The 23011-nt window shown below is 49.3% G+C and overlaps 1 protein-coding gene across 1 annotated transcript in view; it reads left to right on the forward strand.

Annotated features, from left to right (window-relative positions):
- The window catches only part of ITGA11 (integrin, alpha 11), a 164904-nt gene that overhangs the window by 119520 nt on the left and 22373 nt on the right, over window positions 1-23011 (forward strand). Inside the window, exons 11-18 of the mRNA XM_006866554.1 lie at window positions 3586-3730; window positions 7863-8011; window positions 12139-12279; window positions 12548-12751; window positions 14670-14800; window positions 17459-17625; window positions 19195-19337; window positions 20650-20760. Coding sequence (XP_006866616.1) covers window positions 3586-3730; window positions 7863-8011; window positions 12139-12279; window positions 12548-12751; window positions 14670-14800; window positions 17459-17625; window positions 19195-19337; window positions 20650-20760 — 1191 coding nt within the window. The remainder of the gene's footprint in view (window positions 1-3585; window positions 3731-7862; window positions 8012-12138; window positions 12280-12547; window positions 12752-14669; window positions 14801-17458; window positions 17626-19194; window positions 19338-20649; window positions 20761-23011) is intronic.

Here is a 23011-nt window from a genome sequence, read left to right on the forward strand (position 1 = left end):
AAAGCCTTTGCGTAGTTAATAAAGTACAGGTAAACATCTTTCTAATATTCTCTGCTTTCAGCCAAGATCCATCGGACATCAGCAATAATATCTCTCATTCCACGGCCTCTTCTGAATCAGGCTTGAACCTCTGGAAGTTCTCTGTCAATGTATGCTTGCAGCCATTTCTGAATTACCTTTAGTAAAACTTCACTTGCTTGGGATATCAAAGAGATTGTTCGGTGATTTCCTCATTCTGTTGGGTCACTGCTCTTTGGAATGGGTACAAATACAGATCTCTTCCAATCAGTTGGCCAGATAGTTGTCTTCCAAATTTCTTGGCAGAGATGAGTGTGTGCCTCCTGTGACACCTCACTTTCTTGAAAGATTTCAATTTTCATTCCATCAATTCCTGGTGCCTTGTTCTTTGCCAATTCCTTCAATGAACCTTGGATTTGGCTCTTGATCATATGCTACCTCTTGAAACGGTTGAACATGAACCTTTCCTTTTGGTACAGTGACTTTGTGTATTCCTTCCATCTTCTCTTGATGCATTCTGCATTGCTGGGCCTAGAACCAGTCCTGACTTGGATCATGCACCGCAGGGACCCAGAAAACCAGGGGGCAGGGTCACATGTCCAGGGCACATTCAGTGTTGGCTGCGAAGGCAGACTGCTGTAGAGGCCAGGGCAAATGGCAGCTAAGAGCTGAGCTGGCAGGTTCCAACAGCGGGTGCAGGTTTGGGTCATGGGGAAGACGTGAACTTGGCCTTGAACCTTCTAACAGGCGCCAAGCCTGCTTCCTCATCTCAGCATAGGAGAGCCCGCTTGTGTGCATGGTTCCTCTGTTGCAAGGCCACCCAGGCACACACTGGCACTATCTGCTGGGAGCCGGGTGGCCCCACAAGAGAATAGGCCATAAATCAAGGAGCCAACGCCAGCCAGGCCTGTGGAGCCGGGCACTGCTCTTCCCCGGAATGCCCTGCTGTTTGTTTTCCAGATGGGCCCACATCCCTGACTCCTCTATCATTGCTTTGGTGCTTTGCAGCAGGGCCAGCCCAACCCTTCTGGATTTTTCCTAAATGCAAAATGCCTGGGTTCTCTTAGCTGAGACCAGGTATGACATGCTGAATGAGGCTTGCTTCAGTGGCCTTTGTTTGCCCTCTGAGCCCCGGCCCACTCCTCACAGCACACTGTACTCAGTGACGTTCTCTGCCTCCCCACCAAACTCGCTCTCAGGAATAGGGCCCTGAAACTCACCCCCACTGAGGGTGCACAACTGCAGCCGCTGAAGGGTTAAAATGACATGAGATGAACCCCAGAGCAATCACCCTGCACAGGGCTGCCAAGTCCGGAACTGGATGCAATTCACAAAGCCCCATCACTTATAGTGAGTCAAGGTCAGGGTCTCACTGGGTTGAGCCTGCCCCTCTGGGCACATTGCTGAGGTCCCTGTCATCTACAGAGACAAAAATGCATCTTCCAAGGCGTCTCTCTGAAGCAAAGCAGGCTGGCCTACAGTCAGACTCAGCTCAGCAGCAGAGAGTGGGAGGAGACAAACAGGGAGCTCCTCCCAACGGGGTAACCTCAGAAGCAGGACCCAGGATCCATATGTGACCTTATGAAGTAGATAGAGGTCTTCCTCTCCACCAATCCCAACTACTTGATCATAGTGCCAGCCTGCTTCTAACTTGCTGTGTGACCTCAAGCAAGTCACCTCCCCTCTATGAATCTCAGATGCTTCATCCGAACCTCAGACCATGGACATCTGTCCTATAGCCTCAGAGGATCTCTGTTATCACACGAGGTCCCAGCCAACTGTCAGAACCTCTCAGGCTGAGGCGCAAGGGCAGGGTAGGAGGAAGAAGGCTAATTAGAAAGTGGGATGTTGAACATAACCAAGCACATCAGACTCTCCCAAGATCAGCTTGATTTATGGTTGTAAAAACATTCTGTTTAAATAGCAAATTCCCCCTTAAGAGTGTTAGAATGTCTTAAGCCTGAGTTCAGCTTAAGTTTTTAAAGTGACAGCTTGGAAATGAGAAAAGGAAGCTCAGTTTAGGTCCACAATCTTGTCCCTCCACCACCAGCAACAAAATTGAATGCATGGTGAGCCTGCTTCTGTGTTGGTTACGTTCTGCTTGTGCCCGATCAAAAGCGCATTTCTCTATTGCTGTAATTGCTTTGGGGATTATGAAGAGGCTGTGTGCCCATTTGACGGGGGAACCTACAGTCCATCCAGCTGAACTCAGTTGAGTTCTCTGGTTTGTACTTTAAAGAGCCCAGGGTGGGGATACAGTCTGCCCCAGCTCCTAGTCACCAAGGTAACCCGGAGGCTGGCCCCTCCCTGCTTTCACCACTGTCCTTGGTCCCCTCACTATCTCTGCATAATGCTGCTGCCTCTTCTAGATGCTTGCTAGGTGTCTTCTGTACCAGCTAACTGTGTGGATTAAGTGGGGGTGATGAGGGGTACAAAGGTGACCCAGAGAGTGAGTGGCCGGTCCTAGGAAATAACCTTGGAGTTAGTCACAGGACACTTCCAGCCTTCACTTATCCTACAATTGGTGGGTGGAGCAAACCCTCTAAGCATTAAAAGGCAATTCTTGTCCTCGGGGTGTTGGCTGTCATAAATGTGGCCCTGGCTTTACCTGTCCTGCCTCATCTCCAGTCACTCTGCCCCTTCCCACTTAGCACTCCAGCTCCCCAAACAATCTTCAGTTCCTTAAAAGCAAAAGCTCTCAACTCTCTCCAGCCTCAGGGCCTTTGCACAAGCTGTCTTCTCCTCCAACTCTTCTGATGTCTGACTGTGTCCAGCTTTCAGGTGACTGTGTATGTATCCAGGAGCCCTAGTGGTGCAGTGGGTCATGTGCTGGGTTGGTAAACACAAGATTGGAGGTTCAAATCCATCAGTAAGACGGACACACTTCGTCTCCGAAGCCCTGTGGAGTTGTTCTGTTCTGTTCTATAAAGTCACTATGAGTCAAAATCATCTTGATGGCAGTAGGTTTGGGGTTTGGGAATACACACCTTTTATTTAAAAAGACTTTTCCTGACCCCTATCTCAATCTCTATGAGTTCTCATTGTGATTTCCCTCATCCCATTTATCACGGTTTGCAACAATATGCTTACTCTCGGATTTGTTTAGTATCTGAGCTGTGGAGAGGGCAGGGAACGGTATCTCCAATACCAACCAAGTGCTTGGCACAAAGTAGTAAATTTTTGTTGAAGAAATGAACAGGAAGCAGGATTTAAACACAGAGAAGCAACACAATATGGAAGGAGGCTGAGTGTGAGAGAGACAGCTTGAAGGGGTGTCAAAAGGAGAGAAAGTGGCAAGGGATTCCTGGAGGGTGAATGAAGACTTCGTCCTAGATTTGCAGTTTGTTTCTAGAACATTCTTTCTGTTCTAAGATTTCAACTTTGAGGATCCCCTATTTTGTGCTCATAATGGGATGGCATAAGAAGCTCTTGGTTCATTCAAAGCCAAGAAATCACCTGCAGGATAAACCACTAAGTAACAAACCCTGAAGGGGCCTACAGTAGCAGGACCTGGTGTGCCCCCATCTAGGGAGCCGGAACTGATGTATGTCCCCTCCCCACTGTCAGGACGGGATTCTGCTGGGAGCCGTTGGTGCCTATGACTGGAATGGAGCTGTGTTAAAGGAAACCAGCGGCGGGAAGGTCATTCCTCACCGTGAGTCCTACCTGAAGGAGTTCCCTGAGGAGCTCAGGAACCACGGTGCCTACCTGGGTAAGAGTCCGGTGCGGGGTGTTCATGACAAGCAGCGAGGAAGGGGACCCAGAGGACCCAGAACCCCTAGCCCACACTCCAGGCATCTTTGTGCCTATTCTGGGATTATTCAAGTATCCAACCCTGAAGAGCAGCTCCAGGCCTGGGTGCCTAAGACCTGGACCTTTTCCTCCACAGCTGATGTCTTGCACAGAATAAGCTCAGAATGAGTAGGCAGAACAAAGGACAAGCAGTTCACCCAGTCCATAAAGGATACTTCTAGACTCTAGGTCGGTTGTTGGTATAACTTTGAAACTTTGGGTCCTGACTAGGGTTTTAGCATACAAATCACTGCTCCCCGGAGTCAATGCAAATCAGTAGAAGCTCATTCTCACAATCAAAGCAGGAGTCGCTTCTCATTAGACACTTTGGAAGCAGACTCAAAAAGAGCAACACAATTCATGGGTCTGATGGAGAGATGACTCACTGTGAGGATGGGTCCCAGCCAGAGAGAAGGAAGCAAGAAGTGAGTGTCTGGACTCCCTTTGTCTCTGGGTTTTTCTGAGTTTCAGAACTAAATCCACTGTGTGAGAACTTCCTCATCCATGCCTCCCCTGTGAGATTGGCTATCCACAGTTATTGATGGATCTGTGCACACTTCTATCCTCTCTCTAAGGCTCCATCCCATCCCTGCTTTGGTCCCTCAGGTCTTCAGTCAATGCCCTGCCTATGACACTGCCCACCCTGTGGTTATGCCATCTTCTACACCCAACTTTGAGATCGTCAGCTGACAACAGAGCAAAATGCTAGAATCAGGACTGTCCTGGGAAATCCAGAGATGTAGCTCCCAATAGTAGCAAAATCCCAGGCTCTGGGTCCACTTTAACTGGGCACGTAGGAAGCCTGAACTATGGAAATAGCCCATGTGGTCTATGATGTTAGAGTGCCACCACAGAAGGTAGTAAAGAGGACAGAGCCCTGCTCTTGGGCTGCTTACCACCCAGGGAGAAAGACCATGCATAGGTAATTCCAACAAGCGCCTACATAAAGGCACAAATAAAAGAGGGATTGGATTTCTTACCTTGATAACATCTCAAACAGTGGGAAAGATTCCAGAGCAATGAAGGATAGAAAAAGTTGCCATTGAGCCAACTCTGACTCATGACGCCCCCTTGTGTATCAGAGAGTAGAACTGAGCTCCATAGAGTTTTCAATGATTGAGTTTTCAGAAGCAGATCACTGATTCTTCTGAAGCATCTCTGGGTGGCAAACTACCAACTTTTCAGTTAGCAGCTGAGCATGTTAACCATTTGCACCCCTCAAAGCCTCCAAAAAAAAAGGATCAAACCCATAACTGTTGAATCAACTTTAACTTGTGGTGACCCTGTATATCAGAGTAGAACTCCCCCAGAGGGTTTCCGAGGTTGTAATCTTTAAGAACACAGACTGCCACATCTTTCTCTCATAGAACAGCTGGTGGGTTTAACCTGCTGACCTTTCAGTTAGCACCTAGCACTTAACCACCATACCACAAGGGCTCCTAAATGGAGGATTTATTGTTGTTATGTGCCAACGAGTCGGTTATGACTCATGGCGATCCTGTATAGGGTTTCCAAGAGTGACTGGTGGGTTTGAACCACCAACCTTGAGGTTTGCAGTCCAGTGCCACACGACAAAGGAGAGGACACTTTTTAACTAGATTCAATTGTATTTTACTGAGCCCAGGACTCGGCCAAATGTGGAGGGACCAGTAAGAGATGTAAGGTACATGTGCCATAAAGCATTAAGTAGCACGGTAGATAATATGTCCCAAGCACCCACACCCCCCCCCCACACACACACACATCACACACACACACACACAGTAAATTTCAATTGAGTCTGAAAAATCACTCAGGTGGATGTAGCTAAATGAGCTGGCACGCTCTGGGATCCCCTTGTGGAGGCACTGACACCTCAACCAGGTCTCCAAAGCTTTTAAAGTTTTGAGTAAGTTAAGAAGAGTCAAGCAAAGGAGGGAGATGTGGGAAGTACTAGACAATTTTAGGATACAGGAAGCAGGTAAAGTGGTGTAGCTGGAGCAGAACAGCGGAGTAAGAAACAGGAAGAGGAAAGCAGATATGGGCAGGCAACTGCAGGAGGCTTTGAATGCCAGGTTGAATGAGCTTCAGTTGTTCCTGTTGACAGTAGGGAACTATTGAAGGTATCTGAGTGAGGGGACAGTAAGATAAATATCCACCTTGGTCCAGCAGAGATGTCCTCCTTGTCCTAGCAGAACCTGATGGGGTTGAACTGGGCTGAAAGACACACATGGGACCAACAGTCTTACCCTAACCACAGTCAATCCCTTTGGTGGGGTCCTTGAGGACATCTCTCCTCCTCCTCCTCCTTCTGGGAGTCATCCAGTGAGGGCAGTACCTTTAGTTCCCTTCTGGGGCAGCTGGGAAATTCTCCCAACATACCACAGGGGTAAGGGGAGAAGGAGGAGACCTGAGGCTTAACTCTCAGCCTTCACACTGGGGAAGCAAGATGGATTTCTGGCTGCACCTCTCACCTCTTGCTAAGACGTCACATTGCACTGCCTGCTGGCCAAAGAGCCATGTGAGAACTGAAGCCACCACCAGTAAACCTTTGGGAAGTAGGAAGCTATCAGCGCTGCGCCAAGCTTTGAGGTTCTGCCCACAACGCCACCATTCCTCCTTCTGAGGAAGCCCAATAGTCCACAGGCAACTGAGAACCCTTAACAACAGTGCCACTGAAGGCTCAGTCGGAAGAAATCTTTGCTCCACCCCTCATGGCTAACCCCATCTGACCTCTACATATCTGTCTCTAGGTCTTAGCAACCTAGCAAGCCCCATTGCCCAGAATGCACCCCTAGAACCTACAGCACATCTGAAACCAGGTAACCCACCATGTTCCTGCTCTACCCCATGTTCCCAGGCTCTGAATCAGCTACTCTGTACATCTGAAGTGACTCGGCAGTAACCGCGGGAGCTGAATGATACATTACCACCATACACACAGCACACACATACACACACCACATCTGCACACACAGCAGAAGGCGTCCATCCCCCAGAAACAGCCCATTCTTCAGAAACAGTCCAGAACTGCCAACAAAACCCAACACCCATCTAAAAACTTGGGCCCTGCATCTCCGATCTGGTTGTCTTTTGACAGAAAGTGAGATTTGCTGTTACCCGTCAGCTTTGCACACCTACCAGGGGGCACGCCTTTCAGGAGAGTTGTCTGAAGATGTCACACACTCTCTTCCTGAGACCTGGGAGGGAGCTAAGGGCAACTCGAGTTTCAGAGTGATGTTGTTAAGTGCCATAGAGTCGGTTCCAACTCCCAGGGACCCTGTTTAGGGTTTCAAAGGAGCAGTTGTTGTGAAATGCCATCGAGTTGATTCTGACCCATAGCGACCCTGTAGTATAGGGTTTCCAAGGAGCAGCTGGTGAGCTTGAACCACCGACCATGCAGTTCAAACGGCTTTGCAGTCGGGCGCATTAACCCACAATGCCATACCAGGACTCCACAGCAACGCAATTCTGAGGACATGGGTCTGCAGCTTTTCCAAATACCCTCTGGATTTCCGTTTCTTTTCTCTTGGCTGTATAGATGGGACTGCAAGAGTTTGGGCAGTTCCCTCCTATGTGCCGGCAAAGCTTTGGAGCTGCAAGAATCTTCTAAGACCCTGTGTAAATACCCTGAGGAGAACAGTTCCTTCCAGCCTTCCAGCCCACTGTCTAACCATCAAGGACCCACTCAGTTAGGGATTATGGAGATTGGAGGGGATCAGAAGCAAAGTCTGCCCAGTATAAAATGATGTGTGGCGACAGCTGCCTGTGTCCCTCCTCCCTCTGGGGGTGACAGTATTTGTGAGGAGACTGAAGGAGTGGGGAGGGTGCATTTCAGGTTGGATGCACTGGACATTCCTGGCCTCATCTGGCTGCCCTTATTCCCTCCAGCAGGGGTAGGGGGCAGTGGGTTTCTCCCCACCTAGAAACTCCTCTTCTGAGCCCTGCCTCTTCCAGGCCTCCCAGCTGTCTCTGGGAGGGCATCTGCCCGGCCTTTCCTAAGTCCACACCTGGTCTTGGTGAGGCCTGCTGGGAACCAGCACCAGAGACCAGCCTGTTTCCTCCCATGACAGGGTACACGGTGACATCAGTCGTGTCCTCCAGGCAGGGGCGGGTATATGTAGCTGGAGCGCCCCGGTTCAACCACACGGGCAAAGTCATCCTGTTTACCATGCTCAACAACCGAAGCCTCACCATCCACCAGGCTCTGCGGGGCGAGCAGGTAGGGAGAAGGGGCCTGGGGCAGGGGGAGGGGATTGGGTAGTGGGATGGGAGCAGGTCAAACAGAAAAGATGGTGAACACAGCCAGAGACCAGGGTCGAGGGGACCTGAAAGTCCATCTCTTTCTTCTCAAGAGGACTGTCTCTAGGCCAAAAACCAAACCAGCTCCACAGCCATCAAGTCAATTCCAACTCATAGCAACCTGTAGAATGGAGAACTGCCCCATAGGATTTCTGCACATCTTTATGAGAGTAGACAACATCGTATTTCTCCTGTGGGTTTGAACCGCTGACCTTGCAATTAGGAGCCCAATACCTAACCCACAGTGCCAACAGGGCTCCTTCAGGACTGTCCCTAGACTCACAACATTCCTTTTTGATTGGGGGCATATACCTCATTCACATCAAGACTGAAGGCCAAGGTCTCAGCAAACATGTCCACTTATACCCCCAAATAGGCATGCCGCCTGGAGCCTCCTCTCCCCGGAAAGCCAGGTTCTGGTCCTGCTACAGGCAGGACACATTCTTGCCTCTGATTCATGGACCCCTGTGTCTGGTGCATTCATGTGACTGTGGTCACTTTTAGGTACAGACCTCTGTACTGCCCTAGAGGTCAGCACTTGAGGGGCATCTAGACTACAGCTTCCCAGCCTGGGCTGCTGGGGCCCCTGGGCTTCCTGAAGGGGAGCTTTGCTCCTCAGACCACCTTCACATACATCTACTCACAGCAAGGCCCCCTGTCCTGGAATGAGAGCAGCGCACAGCAGTACTGCCATGCCCCCCGGGATGTGGTTGGTGACCAGACTGTGTTTGTTGCTAAGAGTCTTATGTTAGAGATGGTTCATGCAAACTGGAAAGCAATGGTGGGAATCATTGGTGGTGAAGCGTTCTCAAACAGTCCTAGGCCAAGCCATTTCAGTAGCCAAGGAATCTGGAGGCCCTGGGAAGCCGCACAGCTTTTTCCAAGGTCAGAGGGTAGATTCATGGCTGGGTCCAATTGAGAACCCAGGCTTCTCAGTGGGACTTTCTTTGGTCATGCCACTTCCTGATCCCTACAGCCTCCAAACCAGACCTGGGCACCTCTGATTGGTACATCATGGTGCCCTGGGTCTGAACTGCATCCTGACCAAGCTCTCCTTCCACCTAGGAAGGACCCTATCTCCTGCATCTTCTACTGCCCTTCCTTTGTCACCAGGAGAACAAGTTCCTCCTTGAGTCTAACCCCTCTAGCTGCAGGGAGCCAACATTCCGCTAGTCCTCTTCCTATCTCAAGAGGCCCTGGCAGGTCTCCCCACAGGGCTTCCTCTCCCAGCTTCACTCCTGCCGGCCCACCCACACCCCACCCAGGGCTGGCTCTTTCAGGAATCTAAGGCTAGACCTTAAGAGCTGGAGGGAATGTGCTGGTGAATTTATGACATTTTTCCTGCCCAGTTCCGCCTCCAACATTCGAACGACAAACCACAATGTTGAAGGCAGCTCAACTAAGTAGATTCCAAATCCTGATGACCCACAAAGCTGAGGCCACAGAGTTAGTTAGACCCGGCTCTCCCTACCCCACCCCCACTAGCTCTCTGTCTGCCTCTTCATTACTCTACACGGGCACACCGGCCCCATCTCCATGTTCATTCTGTTCTGCTTCTCATCTGTATTTCTATCTTTCTCCTCATTACAAGCTCTAACACTTGAGTTTAGATCTGTTTCTGAAAGTTCCCTAAGCTGGGAGATGGCCGAAGGAGACAGTTATGAGCTCTAGGGTCAGACAGACCCAGGCTCCAGCCCAATTTGACCCTGAGCTTTTGCCCTTTGGCAAGCCAGTTGAAGGCTCTCAGCTTCCTTTCTTCCCCTGTAAGAGGCAGAAGGTGCTCTCTGTGAAGGGAGCTGAGGCTCAGAGGAGCCACCCTGAGGCTGTAAAGCATCTTGCAGAGGGAGAGCTTCTCCTTGGAAAGGACTCACAGGCAATCTAATGTTTCAATAAGCATTTGTTAAATACCTCCTCTGTCCAGGCAGAGTCCCTGAGTTGTGCAGTTAAGCACTTGACTGTGAACCAAAAGGTTGGAGGTTCAAGTCTAACCAGAGCCACTTCATAAAAAAGATCTGATGATCTAATTCCAAAAAATCAACTCTTGAAAATGCTATGGAGCACAGTTCTACTTTGGCATACATATGAACACCAGGAATTAGAATCAACTTGATAGAAACTCATCTTGATGGATCCCCCCAGTTGGGATTAATGTAGCTGGCACCGTACCCAGGCTGGGAGGTGAATACAAGAGAGAGAGTCTTCATGAGGGTCCCATGGATCAGGGAGTGCTGGCTGGGAGGAAAATGGGGTGATCGGGGAGCATCAAGGAGGGACACTTATTACAGGCTTGGAGAGGGCAGGTCAACCGCCAGTTTCTAATAGTAGGTAACGTTTCAGTTGAGACCTGACGAAACAAAAGACATTAGCTGGGGGAGGGATGGAGAAAGAGGGGCCCTGAAGGAGGAAAGCATGTGTTAGGGGTCTGGGGCCTCTGGAGAGGAGAAATATTTGGGTATGGCTGCAGCAAGCATGAGAGTAGTGGGTGATGACACAGAGGGACAGAAGCCATTCCAGCAGGGTCCAGAGGAATTGTTGAGACTTCATCCCAAAATCAAGAGAGTAGTGCAGTTTGTTGTTATTAGAGGCATGCTTAGAGCATCCATGAGGGTGGATGTGGGGCCTTTTGGACACAGGAAGGCTTTGGAAGGTGATAGAAGACTCACCAAGAGAAGAAGTCCTGGGGGAAGGAGGTAAACAGGTTGGAGACCCAGGTGGGATACATCAGGCAGGACTTGTTGGTAGATTGCAGGTGGGAAAGGTGGAGGAGTGGAGGCAGGGAGGACCTCATGTGATGATTGGTGGTTCGGATGGTGCCTTCACTGCAGGGGGAGCACAGCCAGGGCAGGAGGGGAACATCGGGAGCACTCCACACTGAAAAGAGATCACCGTCATACATGACCAAAGAGGCAGTTTTCAGTGATCTGTAACATTACAAAATGAAAACATGACAGGTGTCCAACAATGAATTCAATCCATTATAGCGCATGCATAGCCCCTGCGTGAAGTCAATCCCCCATGTTAGATTAAAACTGCTCCACAGGCTTTCTGAACCATAACCTTCAAGGAAGCAGGTTGCCAAGGTTTTCTTCAAGGTACCACTGGGCGGGGTCAAACCCCTATTTTAAGATGGTGGTGGTGGTGGTTATATGCCATGGAGTTGGTTCCAACTCACAGTGATCCTGTATAAGGTTTCTGAGGAGCAGCTGGTGAGTTTGAACCACCAACATAGTTTTTTTTAATCAAAAATAATATATACAAGCAAGCTGTAGGATAAGCACTGAACTGCAAGGTAGGTAATGTCAGTGGTTCAAACTAACAAGCAGCTTCTTGATAACCCTAAAAAGGGTCACTATGAGTCAAACGAACTCAATAGCACTTAAGAACAACAAAGAGAAAAAAATACTATAAGAAAATACACCAAAATGTTCATTGCCATTGTCTTAAGATACTGCGACTATGTTACTGTTGTTGTGTTCCATTACATCACAACTCAGTAACTCTGTATGACAGAGTAGAACTGCCCCATGGGGTTTCCTAGGCTGTCATCTCTATGGGAGCAGATCGACAGCCAGTCTTTCCTCCCACAGAGATGCTGGCGGGTCTGAAATGACGACCATCAGTTACCAATTTAGCACTTAACGACTGTGCCACCAGCTCCTATTTAGGACTCAGTAACTTTTATTTCGCTCTTTCGAATTTTTTCCCCCATTTTCCTCATTTTTGTGTGTGTGTCATTTAATATACTACTTTTAAGATGAGAATCAATGGTCTTCAATAAAAATAAATCAAGGAAAGAACTAAGTGTAGAAGAGAGGAAGGAGGGTGCAGTAAAGGAGAAAAGAAGGGGGGGTCAAAGGACAAGTGAAAACAGGCAAATCAACAGCAAGGAAAGGGAGAGGAAGGGAAGGGAAGAGCCCATCTGGTCACCAAAAGTCCCAAGCTGAAGGGTCAGATTTCCCTCCTGAGGGACCTGGGGCGGTAAGGGCCGCTGGTGGTGTGAGGAGTAGGCCCAGCCCCCTCTTCCCTGTCCCCTTTGCTGTGCCGCAGATAGGCTCCTACTATGGGAGTGAAATCACCTCAGTGGACATCGACGGTGACGGTGTGACTGATGTCCTGCTGGTGGGTGCACCCACGTACTTCAGCGAGGGCCGGGAGCGGGGCAAGGTGTACGTCTACAACCTGAGACAGGTATGCTGAGCAGGGATGGGGAGTGTTTCAGGGACACCTAGCTTTGACTGGGTAACCACTAGGAAAACTGGGTTGCCAGAAAGATCAGTGCCCACCTGTCGGAGCCAGGCCAAGGGAGAACAGGAACCTCCACTGGCGCTGGGCTCACACAGCCAGAGGGGTTATCTAGAAAACACTGGGTGGAGAGGATTCTGCATGTTAGAAGGAATCATGACCCTGAGGGCCTTCACCAAGACCCCCTGAGCTTCCCCTGCCCCTGGTTTTGCAGAATCGGTTTGTTTATAATGGAACATTGAAGGATTCCCATAGTTACCAGAATGCCCGATTCGGGGCCTCCATTGCCTCAGTCCGAGACCTCAATCAAGATTCCTACGACGACGTGGTGGTGGGTGCCCCTTTGGAAGACAACCACAGGGGAGCCATCTACATCTTCCATGGCTTCCAAACTAGCCTCCTAAAGAAACCAAAACAGGTAATGCTCCCTACAGGACACTAGGCAGCATGACAGGCAGCATAGAACTAGGTGCCCCAGAGCAGTTTGGGTGGTGCAAACGGTTACCGAAAGGTGGGCATTTGGAGTTCACCAAGAGTTAGAGTCCTGGTGTGGTGCTGCAGGATAAGCACTGGACTGCTAACCATAGGTCCGTGGTTCAAACCCACCAGCACTGCAGGATAAGCACTGGACTGCTAACCACAGGTCCGTGGTTCAAACCCACCAACAGCTCTTCAGAAACCCTATACAGGGTCGCTCTGAGTCGGAACCAACTCAACTGCACTAAAAAACATGGACTTAGGAGCCCTGGAGCTATGATGTTAACTGAAAGGTCAGGGATTCAAATCTGCCAAGTGCTCTATAGGAGGAAGCTGAGATAGCCTGCTTTAAAGATTTACAGTCTCGGAAACTCTGACTTACAGGGTTACTGTGAGTTGGAATTGACTCAGTAGTAGTGGGCTTGTTTGGGGGGTTTTGTTTCTTAGAAGAGGTGCCTTGGAAAAGAGGCCTAGTAATCTACTTCTGAAAAGTCAACCTTTGCAAATTATATGGAGCCCAGTTTGATTCTGACACATAAGGAGTTGCTATCAGTCAGGATCAAGTCTACGGCATCTGGTTAGGAGTCCCAGAAGCTCACGCTCAGTCATAAGGTTTAGAACTTTCTTCTGCGTTCTCATAGAGGAAGCCCAAGCTATGCAGTCAGAATGCTCCTTAGAAGTGAAGATGGTAAGACTTTGCCTCTCGTTCTTTGAACATGTTGTCAGGAGGGACCAGTCCCTGGAGAAGGACATCATGCTTGGTAAAGTGGAGGGTCAGTGAAAAAGACAAGACCCCCAAGGAGATGGACTGACCCAGTGGCAGTAACAGTGGTCTCAAACATAACAACAGTGGTGAGGACGGCGTAGGACTGGGCAGTGTTTCCTTCTGCTGTGCATAGGGTCGCTGTGAGTCAGAATCAACTCTATGGCTCCTAACAACAACACACTTGCCTCCAGTCACAATTTTGAAATGGATGTGTTTTGTCCCATCATCCCTTTTAGCACCCTCTCCCTGCTTACCTTTATACCTCCAAAATCTCGGGGGTGCCACCTGAACCTCACAACCCCACACACACACTTTTGCAAATGACTGTAAATGGCAAACCCCTTCCTTCAAGCTTGCTTACCTCTCACTGACCTGTCCCAGGTCCCATCTTCACAGGTCAGCATTTTTGCCACGAGATTGAGTTAGTAAGAGAAAAAGCACTTGCTGTGGAGACAATTCCGACTCACAGTGACTATAGGACAGGACAGAGTCCTACTGCCTCATGTGGTTTCCAACACAGAGGTCTTTACAGCTACATCCTTCTCTGGAGCAACTAGTGGATTCAAACCAATGACTTCAGTTAGCAACCATACGTTTAGCCACTATACCACCCATGCTCCTAATTTGTAATATTGTTGTTATTAAGTGCCACCGAGTCAATTCTGACCCATAGCAACCCTGTATAGGGTTTCTGAGGCTTTAAACCTTTGTAGAAGCAGAAAACCTTATCTTTCTTCCACAAAGCGACTGGTGGACTCAAGCCACCACCCTGTGGGTCACAGTCCAGTGCTTATTCTGTGTAGTCAATGGGTTCCCAATTAGTAAAATCGTTGCATTAAAGACCCTGCCAAGTACATTGTAATGAATGGGGGCTCCTTGAAACATGATGTTTGAATCTAAAAGAATGACTTAGTGGTAGGATTCTCAGGGGCCATGACAAGCCAGGAGGGGAAAGGTGTGGACTGATGAAACTTACTGATGATTTCAAATAGGCTCTCTCCATGGCTCCCAACTGTAGCTACCCCTCAGTGTTGCCCTGCCCTGCCTTGGCCAATAGCACATACTCTCATCTTTCTCCTTCCACTGTCTGCAGAGGATCTCAGCCTCCGAGCTGGCTCCTGGTCTCCAGTATTTCGGCTGCAGCATCCACGGCCAACTGGACCTCAATGGGGATGGGCTCGTGGACCTGGCAGTGGGCGCTCTTGGCAATGCTGTGATCTTATGGTTGGTTCCCCCACTTTTCTTGGCTCTTGGGTTCTTCTGAGGGTCACGAAGGGTACAGGGTTTAAGAGATATGCTTTCAGGATCTCTTGTCCCTTGTCTTTAGCCATTATCAGCGAGCACCATGCATTATCTAAATCCCTTTCTCAATAGAGTTCTAGGACTTTATATCAATTCTGTGTCTAATAGTCACCAGAGTTTATACTCAAGGTTCTGACTACTCAGGCATTTCTTCCACTTCAGCTTTTCAAGCTAGTTAAAGAAGCAGGCTGAACATATTCTTACCAGCTGGCAGGCTGTTCCTTTCTCATCTACAGAAAGAATGTTTATGGAATATTGAGGTGTCTTTGCTTCCAACTCCCTCTGACCCTTTGTTACCTTTTTTCAGGGGCTCATTTCTGCACCATCATCAGATCTGCATTCTGGGCCTCCTTTTAGCAATAGACTTGCCTCTTTTAACAACAACAAAAATCTGCCTTTGATACAAACTGCTCTCTGATCGAGTCCTTATGTTTTACCAGATGTTGACCACTTTTTTATATATAGATTTTATTGTGTTTTAGATCAAAGTTTATGCAAATCTACTTTTTTGAGCCCCCCAAATTATCATAATTTAAGTATCTTAAATATGTGTTGATTTTTTTTCATCATAAATACAAGTTAAAGAAAATCTTTAAGATAAAGAAGTCACTCAACGTTCCATCTTCTTAACATTACCACTATTAGCATCGTAGCAGATGGCCTTCCGTCTTTTTCCCCCTGCATTTAACTTCACATTTTTCATATAATTTTTTTAATGGATTAAACAAATTTATAAATGACTTCCCAGGGAAGACAGAGGAGAGAATGTGGTCCTGAGCCTCAGGAATTGCACAGTTCTTCTGGGGAAATGGCCCCATCCGGGTTCCTAAGACTAATGCTTAGTGTTAATGTGTTAATGCCAGGAGAGGAGGATGTTCAATCCCACAAGCAGAAAGGCAGGAAAAGGGGAAACTGGCACAGGAGAGGAGAGCAAATCTGAAGGGGTGCATTACTGAGCTAGCCACAGACAGCTACACAATAGAAGTAGTCCAATGCTCAGCGTCTCAGGATATCTCAAGAGAGGTGATCTAGAACTTCTGCCTCTTGCAACAGGAAAGGGCCACTTTATATACACCTCCTCTAGGCCATTTTCCATGTCCAAAGCCTCAGCTGCTCCACACCTCCAGCTAGTGTCCCCTGGTCCCTCTAGAGTGCACTGGGGAAGCCAGAGTCATCGTAGGTCCAAGCAAAGCCCAGTGTGCAGGCACCACAACCCTCTGAAGGTCACGTCACATATCAGGGCTCTTAGGCCTTAAATGATTGCTTTAAAGTCATGATAAAGTTATTTACCATGCCAGCATCACCTAGGAAGTAATACAGACAACCAAGGCCCAGGGCAGGAAGTAGACATGGCTTAGGGAGTCTTTAGGATAATGCATAAGCTAAGTCCTTTACAGGAAACAAGGATCTCCAGTAGCACAGTGGGTTTAGCATTGGATTGCTAACCAAAAGGCTGGCAGTCAAACCCACCAGCCATTCCACAGGAGAAAGATGAGGCTGTCCGCTCCCATAAAGACTTCAAGTCTTAAAAACCCTAAGGAGCAATTCTCCTCTGCCTTATAGGGTCCCTGTGAGTTTGAAAGGACTCAATGGCAGTGGATTTTGGTTTGAGTTTTACAGGAAACAAGATGGTTGGTGGTGGTTATGTGCTGTGGAATTGGTTCCAACTCACAGCCACCCTGCATAGAGTTTCTGAGGCTATAAATCTTTATGGGAGCAGAAAGCCTCATCTTCCGCCCATGGAACCACTGGTAGTTCCGAACTAGCTGACCTTAAGGTTAGCAGCCCGACTCTTAACCACTACGCTACCAAAGCTCCTTTTGGAAACAAGACATGCATGTTCATGTTCACACACACACAGTGAGAGAAACAGTATCACAGAAGGGTTTTAATCAAGTTCTAAGTTTCGATGTCTAGACCTTAAGTGTTACTTAAATGCTGATGAAGTTATGGGCCAAGCCCCCTGGGAAGATTTTATAGTCAACAAAATCCATGGTCCTTAACCGTGTCTGCCCATTGGAATCACCTGTGGAGCTTTTAAAGCCTCTAAACTCATTAGAAAGGCAGATTCTTTACCAACCTATTGAGATACAATCTGCATTTTTGAAGATCTTCAAGTATTACTTTTAAGCATATGAAAATTTGAGCTGCTTTAAGAAATGTTAATGTCTGAGTCTTATCCCAGCCTTTTGATTCAACTGTCCTAGGGTACAGTTTGGTTCTTACCATTTTTCAAAGCTCCCCATATTATTCTCTGTACTGCCAGGGCTGGGAATCACTGCTCTAAATGGTGACAAAAAGCCAAAGAAAGTCAATGTAATCTGTAGCAAGTACAGCCCCTAGGGAAATTACGAAGGGCCACCTTGAGGGACTATGAGGTGCTGCGCCCCTTGTCCATTTGTGTACTCTCCCCCGAATCTTCTGGTATCCAGAACTCTAGCCTCCCTATCCACCACCCCACCTCACCCTCTAGTGCTGGCTTTGCAAATTTCATTCCCATCTGGTTCTCCACCCTCCCCGTGGTCACAGCAAAGCAGCCCAACCCTGCCCCTCCCCAGCTTACTGGCCTTTCTCCTGCAGGTCCCGCCCTGTGGTGCAGATCAATGCCAGCCTCCACTTTGAGCCTCCCAAGATCAACATCTTCCATAGGGACTGCAAGCGCAGCGGCAGGGACGCGACCTGCATGACCGCCTTCCTCTGCTTCACGCCCATCTTCCTGGCACCCTATTTCCAAACAGAAACTGTCGGTAAAACAGGCCCTGCCTCGTTGCCTATCCCCCACCTTCTCTCTCCTCCAACAGCCTTGTTGTCTCTCTGCTTCTGGGTTTTCTCTGAGACGGATTATAGATACCAGAGCCTTGTTAGTCGGCTGCTAGTTGCTCATTCAAGGTCCCTGGGAGATACAAAGAGTTCACACTTGACTACTATCCTAAAGGTTGGCCATTTGAACACACCCGGCAGTGCTTTGGGAGAAAAATTTGGCAAGCATCATTTGCTTCCATAATGATGATAACCAAGAAAACCTTCTCTACCATGTTGAGCACCACGAGTTGGAATCTCTATCATCTGGGGCACCACGAGTTGGAATTGACATGGAATCATTTCCAGGAGTTGGAAAGGGGGTTAGATGTCCATTCAGTCTCTAAGCACAGGCACTATGGTCTGTCTGTCTTTGAAGGTCACACTGCATGTGCAAAAAGGGGTATCGTGCCAGGGCAAGGATGGCAGTGAGCAGAGATGGCCAGAGAAGTAAAGACCAGTGAAGGGTAGAGTGTGGTACAGATTAGATCAGAACAAGGGGCTGAAAGCAGTGAAGCAAACTGGTGTGTGGGAGCCAAGAAGTCAGCCTGAATCTAGAGATCAGTTTGACTGAAGAGCCAGCATATGGGGAACTGGAAACTGAGGGGTAGAGCAGATGAAGATCCCAGCACCAGTGGGTGGAGTCTGAAGCAGGGTGTTATCTCCAGAGCATCTATTACTTCCAGCCCAGCATGAGGAGGTCAGGCCCCTGCACACAGGCCATCTTGGCAGACCCAGGAAGTGATGACTTCCTGCAGGCTCTGGGAGCTGGCTGGGCCAGTCCTGGAAGTGGAGACTGCAGAAAAGCTTCCAGGGCCAGGAGTAGGAGCAGCCAGATGAAGGAGAGACACGTGGTCCCGGGGGAAAAGAGGAGAGCAAAGGTAGACCTGGGCGACCATGACCTTCTCTTTTAACTTCCAACTCAGAAAGAACCTGGAGCACTCAGAGGACTGGCTGGGATTCAGGAGAAATGACTGAGCCTTTCCCATTAGCAAAATGTCTCCCTAAGACAAAGGGCTGCAGTTCTTAACTTCCAGAACCGTGTCGTAGGTGTGAAGAGTCGGGTCTGGCCAGGGTCTCCTTACTGTGGGCAGGAAATTGCTCGTGCAGAGCCTCTGAGGGAATCCAGGGGCTGAGAGTGAGACATGGGAGCGTGAAGGGAGAGGAGCTTGCACTGGACCATCACCATGTCCCAGTCTTGTCTCCTTTTCACTGTCCCCTCCACTCCTCCTCACTCTCTGTCCTGTCCCTCCTGGTCCAGCTCCTGTTCTTCTCTGCTGTCTTTTGCTCTTCAGTTCCCTCCTCCCTGCTTTTCTTCACTACACCTCTTGCTCCCTGCATGGACTTTACCAGCTCACGATGGAGGAGAGGAGCCGCTCTTTCCTGGCCAGACTGGGGGGCAGGGGCTCTGAAGGAGGAGCCAGACTTAGCAGACACTAATTTTAAAGGGAGACACATCATGTTGGGTAAGACGTGGGTCCACTTTTGTGGTCTTCCTGCCCTCTCCCCACCTCCAGGCCTCAGGTACAACGCCACCATGGATGAAAGACGGTACACAGCACGGGCCCACCTGGACGAGGGCGGGGACCGATATGCCCACAGGGCTGTCCTGCTCTCCTCTGGCCAAGAGCACTGTGAGCGGATCAACTTCCATGTCCTGGTGAGCTCCAGGGCCGGGAGCCCCAGCCAGCAAAGCCAGGCTCCTATGAAGACGGGGCAACTGCCGTGGGGAAGACAGGAAATCCAGCCGGGTGGTGCTGAGCCTCCAGCAGACCACAGAAGGCCAGCCCAGGGGAGCACTGTCCTGAACCGTGACTTTGGCCACACCCTACCCCCACTTTATGCCCCCTAGAAAAGGCCTTAGGCCAGGCTTACCATCTCACTGTATCCCTCCAAATTCCCTTCCTCCCCAGCTCTCAATGCCCATGGTCTTTAGCTCCCTTCCAAGGAAGGACGAGTCCAGTGAGATCAAGCTGGGAGAGCTGGGGTCAGCCAGTGGGGGGTCCAGAAATGAAGGAATAGCAGACATGGACTGAAAATGAAGGCCAGGTAAGGTGGACAAGCTGTGAAGTTGAGCAGAGAAAGGCCAGCCTAGGAGAGAAAGGAAACCACTCACGTCACTGGTAGGTTGGTAGCCTGGTCTCCCGTTTGACAGACAAGGAAGAGGATGGTAAATGTGCCTCCACTTAGAAGCACCAAACACCTGGGCTACAGTTCGCATCTCTGAAATCACCTGGTCCAGTTGTTCAATGGCCAAAGGGTCTGAGATGTCCTGAGGAATATTAAGATGCTACCCCCTCTGATAGGCTTGTGCAGTGGTTCTCAAAGTGTGGCCTCCCTCAACCAACATTAGCATCACCAGGGAATTTCGAGATGCAGACCCTAGGCCCCACCCCCGACCTCTAGAATCTGGAAAGCCTGGGGGTGGGGCCCAGCAATCAAGGTTTTAATAGGCTTTACAAGGAGCTCTGGCACACGCTGAATTTAGAACCACTGCCTTAATACAGTCACTTAATCAGAATTCCACAAGGAAAATGTGTTAGGCAAGTCTAAGTCCCCCCCAGGGGAGCAGCCTGAATCACCCCTATTTCGTTCACCTATTTGTTCATTCAAGTGAATTCAGTGTGTTTGTTGAGCTCATTCTTTCTTGAGGAGGGAAGGCAGGTGCAATCAGATAGTTTAAAAAGCACCTGAGAAGTGGGACTCACAGCTCTTATCGTGTGGTGCTGTCCAGAGAAACCGCTGGTCAGAGATGCCTGGCTTCATGGAGACTGAGGTGTTAGGGCTACGTAAGCCAGGAATGAGCAGGAGCTGGGTTACCATAAACTGGCCCGTACAACACTCTCCTTCTCTCCACAGACCCTCCTTAGGGTCTTAGGGAGGTGGAAGCTCTAGCTCAGCATCAGTGGGCCTGGCCCAGAAACAGATGTTCCCTCCCTCCCTCACCCCTGCTTTCATCTCCTCCCCAACAGGACACTGCTGACTACGTGAAGCCAGTGGCCTTCGCAGTCGAGTATGCCCTGGAGGACCCCAGCGACGGCCCTATATTGGACGACGGCTGGCCCACAACCCTCAGGGTCTCGGTAAATGCCAGTATGCCAGGCACATGACCAGCACATAGTGTTTCCCCAGCCCCTGCCCTAGCAAACCCACAGCTTGGCTCCTCCCCCACGACCCATACTGGGTACGTACAGAACAATTCCTACAGGACAAGGACTAGTCATCCCCTGTCCGAGGTTCCCCCAGCAGAGGGTGAGCACTGGAGGGGTGCTGGAGAAAGACAGAGTCAGGAACCAGAAGGGACCTCTGTCACTTACAAATGAGGACACTGAGTTGTAAGCACTCAGAGTCCTTGTTGGCCTGGTTTTCTGCTTGTTGACTGACTAACTGATGAACAGACACCCCACCACCATACCCCATCTGCTCCCTCATAAGGATCCTAGAATTAAGTTCATTTCGTTTCATGGTGGGCTGTGGACACATTGTCTAATCCCTGGCGCTACGGGCACCAGCACTTTCTGGAAGCTAACACTCAGATGCTCCCCACATCAGCAATCCTGTATCTACTCATCGATTCTGTCCAAGTTGTGCTGGGAGAACAGGTAAAAAGTGTAAAATGGGCTAGCTAGTGGGCCTCCACATCACACCTCACTGTTCTTAAACCCAAGACCCTGGGGATTTGGCCTCTGTGAGCCAGAACTACACAAGTTCTTTACTTGTGTTTCTCAGACACCATGGAGGGTCTTCAGAGTTCACAGAACTGCTCTCTCCTCTCATTCCTGCCCATCATGTCCACCACCCCACCCTGGTCACTCCAACTTCAGCTGGGTCCTTCAGCCATGTCCATCACCCTTTCCTCCTGACTCTGCATCATAAAAACTAAGAGGAAAAACACATTGCGTGGGAATCAACTCCGACTCACATGTGGCCGTACAGGACAGAGTTGAACTGCCCTCTGTTGTTGTGGCGGCAGTTCCGACCCATAGCGACCCTGTATAGGGTTTCCAAGGAGCAGCTTAAACCGACTTTGCAGTCCAGTGCAGTAACCCACAGCACCGCACTGCTCCATAGGGTTTCTGAAACTACCAATCTTTGCAAGAGCAGACAGTCTCCTCTTTCTTCCTCAGGGCGATTGGTGAGTTCCAACTGCCAACCTTGTGTTTTTGCAACCCAGTGTTTAATGCACTGTGCCACCAGGATTCCTTAAATCCTACAAGAAGCTGTCATAAAATAAAGGCCTGCTGGTCTAACAATGCTGGGATCCTCTCCAGTGGGCTAGGAGCGAGGGAAAGCTGGGTATACTGTTATTAATATTTCATACTCTGTTCCATCCTAACAGTTACAAAGCCACTCTAGCAGATGAGTGAGTCGACATCACTCATTCTGTGGACAATTTAAAGACCACGATACAGGTTACTGTGAAGGGTGATCCCTGCCCCCCAGAAGCTCCCAGCAGAGGGGAACTCTGACACTGATGATGCAAAGTGGTGATAAGGATCACAGGGAAGGTCAGAGACCAGGGCCACCTGAGCCCAGAGGAAGTGTAACCCAGAAATCTTATGAGCAGGCAGGGAGGACTTCCTCGAGGAGATGATTTTGGGCTGGACCTTAGGAACAGTCATGATTCAGACAAACCCAGATAGGGATGATGGGTTTGGTTTTTTTTTAGTCCAGCGTAAGGGATAATGGACTTCTGGTGTGGCACTGTGGATCAGCACTGGACTGAGAACCATAAGATTAGCAGTTCAAACCTACCAGCTGCTCCTTGGAAACCCAATACAGGGTCGCTATGAGTCAGAATTGACTTGACAGCAGTTAACAACAACATAGGTGATAATATAAGCAAGGCATTGTTGTTGTTGTTAAGTGCCACCAAGTCAGTTCAGATAAATGCTGTATAGGGTTTCCAAGGAGTAGCTAGTAGTTTTGAACCACCAACCTGCTGTTAGAAATTCAGTACTGATCCTACCTCATACCATACCAGGAATCTAAGACATAGAAGCGGGGAAAGTGTCACTGAGTCAGTTCTGAATCATAGCGACCTTGTATAGGGTTTCCAAGGAGCAGCTGGTGGGTTTGAACTGTCAACCTTGTGGTTTGTAGTCCAGTTTTGATCCTACAGTGCCACATCAGGAATCCAAGACATTGTTGTTGTTGTCAGGTGCCATCGAGTTGGAACTGACTCATACGACCCCATGCACAGCAGAACAAAACAATGTCCGATCCTGGGCCAACCTTACTACCGCTGCCACACTTGAGTCTATCAATGATGCCACCTGGCCAATCCATCTCGTTAGGGGTCTTCCTCTTTTTCTCTGACCCTCCACCTTACCC

Source organism: Chrysochloris asiatica, unplaced genomic scaffold (assembly GCF_000296735.1).
Source record: "Chrysochloris asiatica unplaced genomic scaffold, ChrAsi1.0 scaffold00092, whole genome shotgun sequence".
NCBI classification, from domain to species: domain Eukaryota; kingdom Metazoa; phylum Chordata; class Mammalia; order Afrosoricida; family Chrysochloridae; genus Chrysochloris; species Chrysochloris asiatica.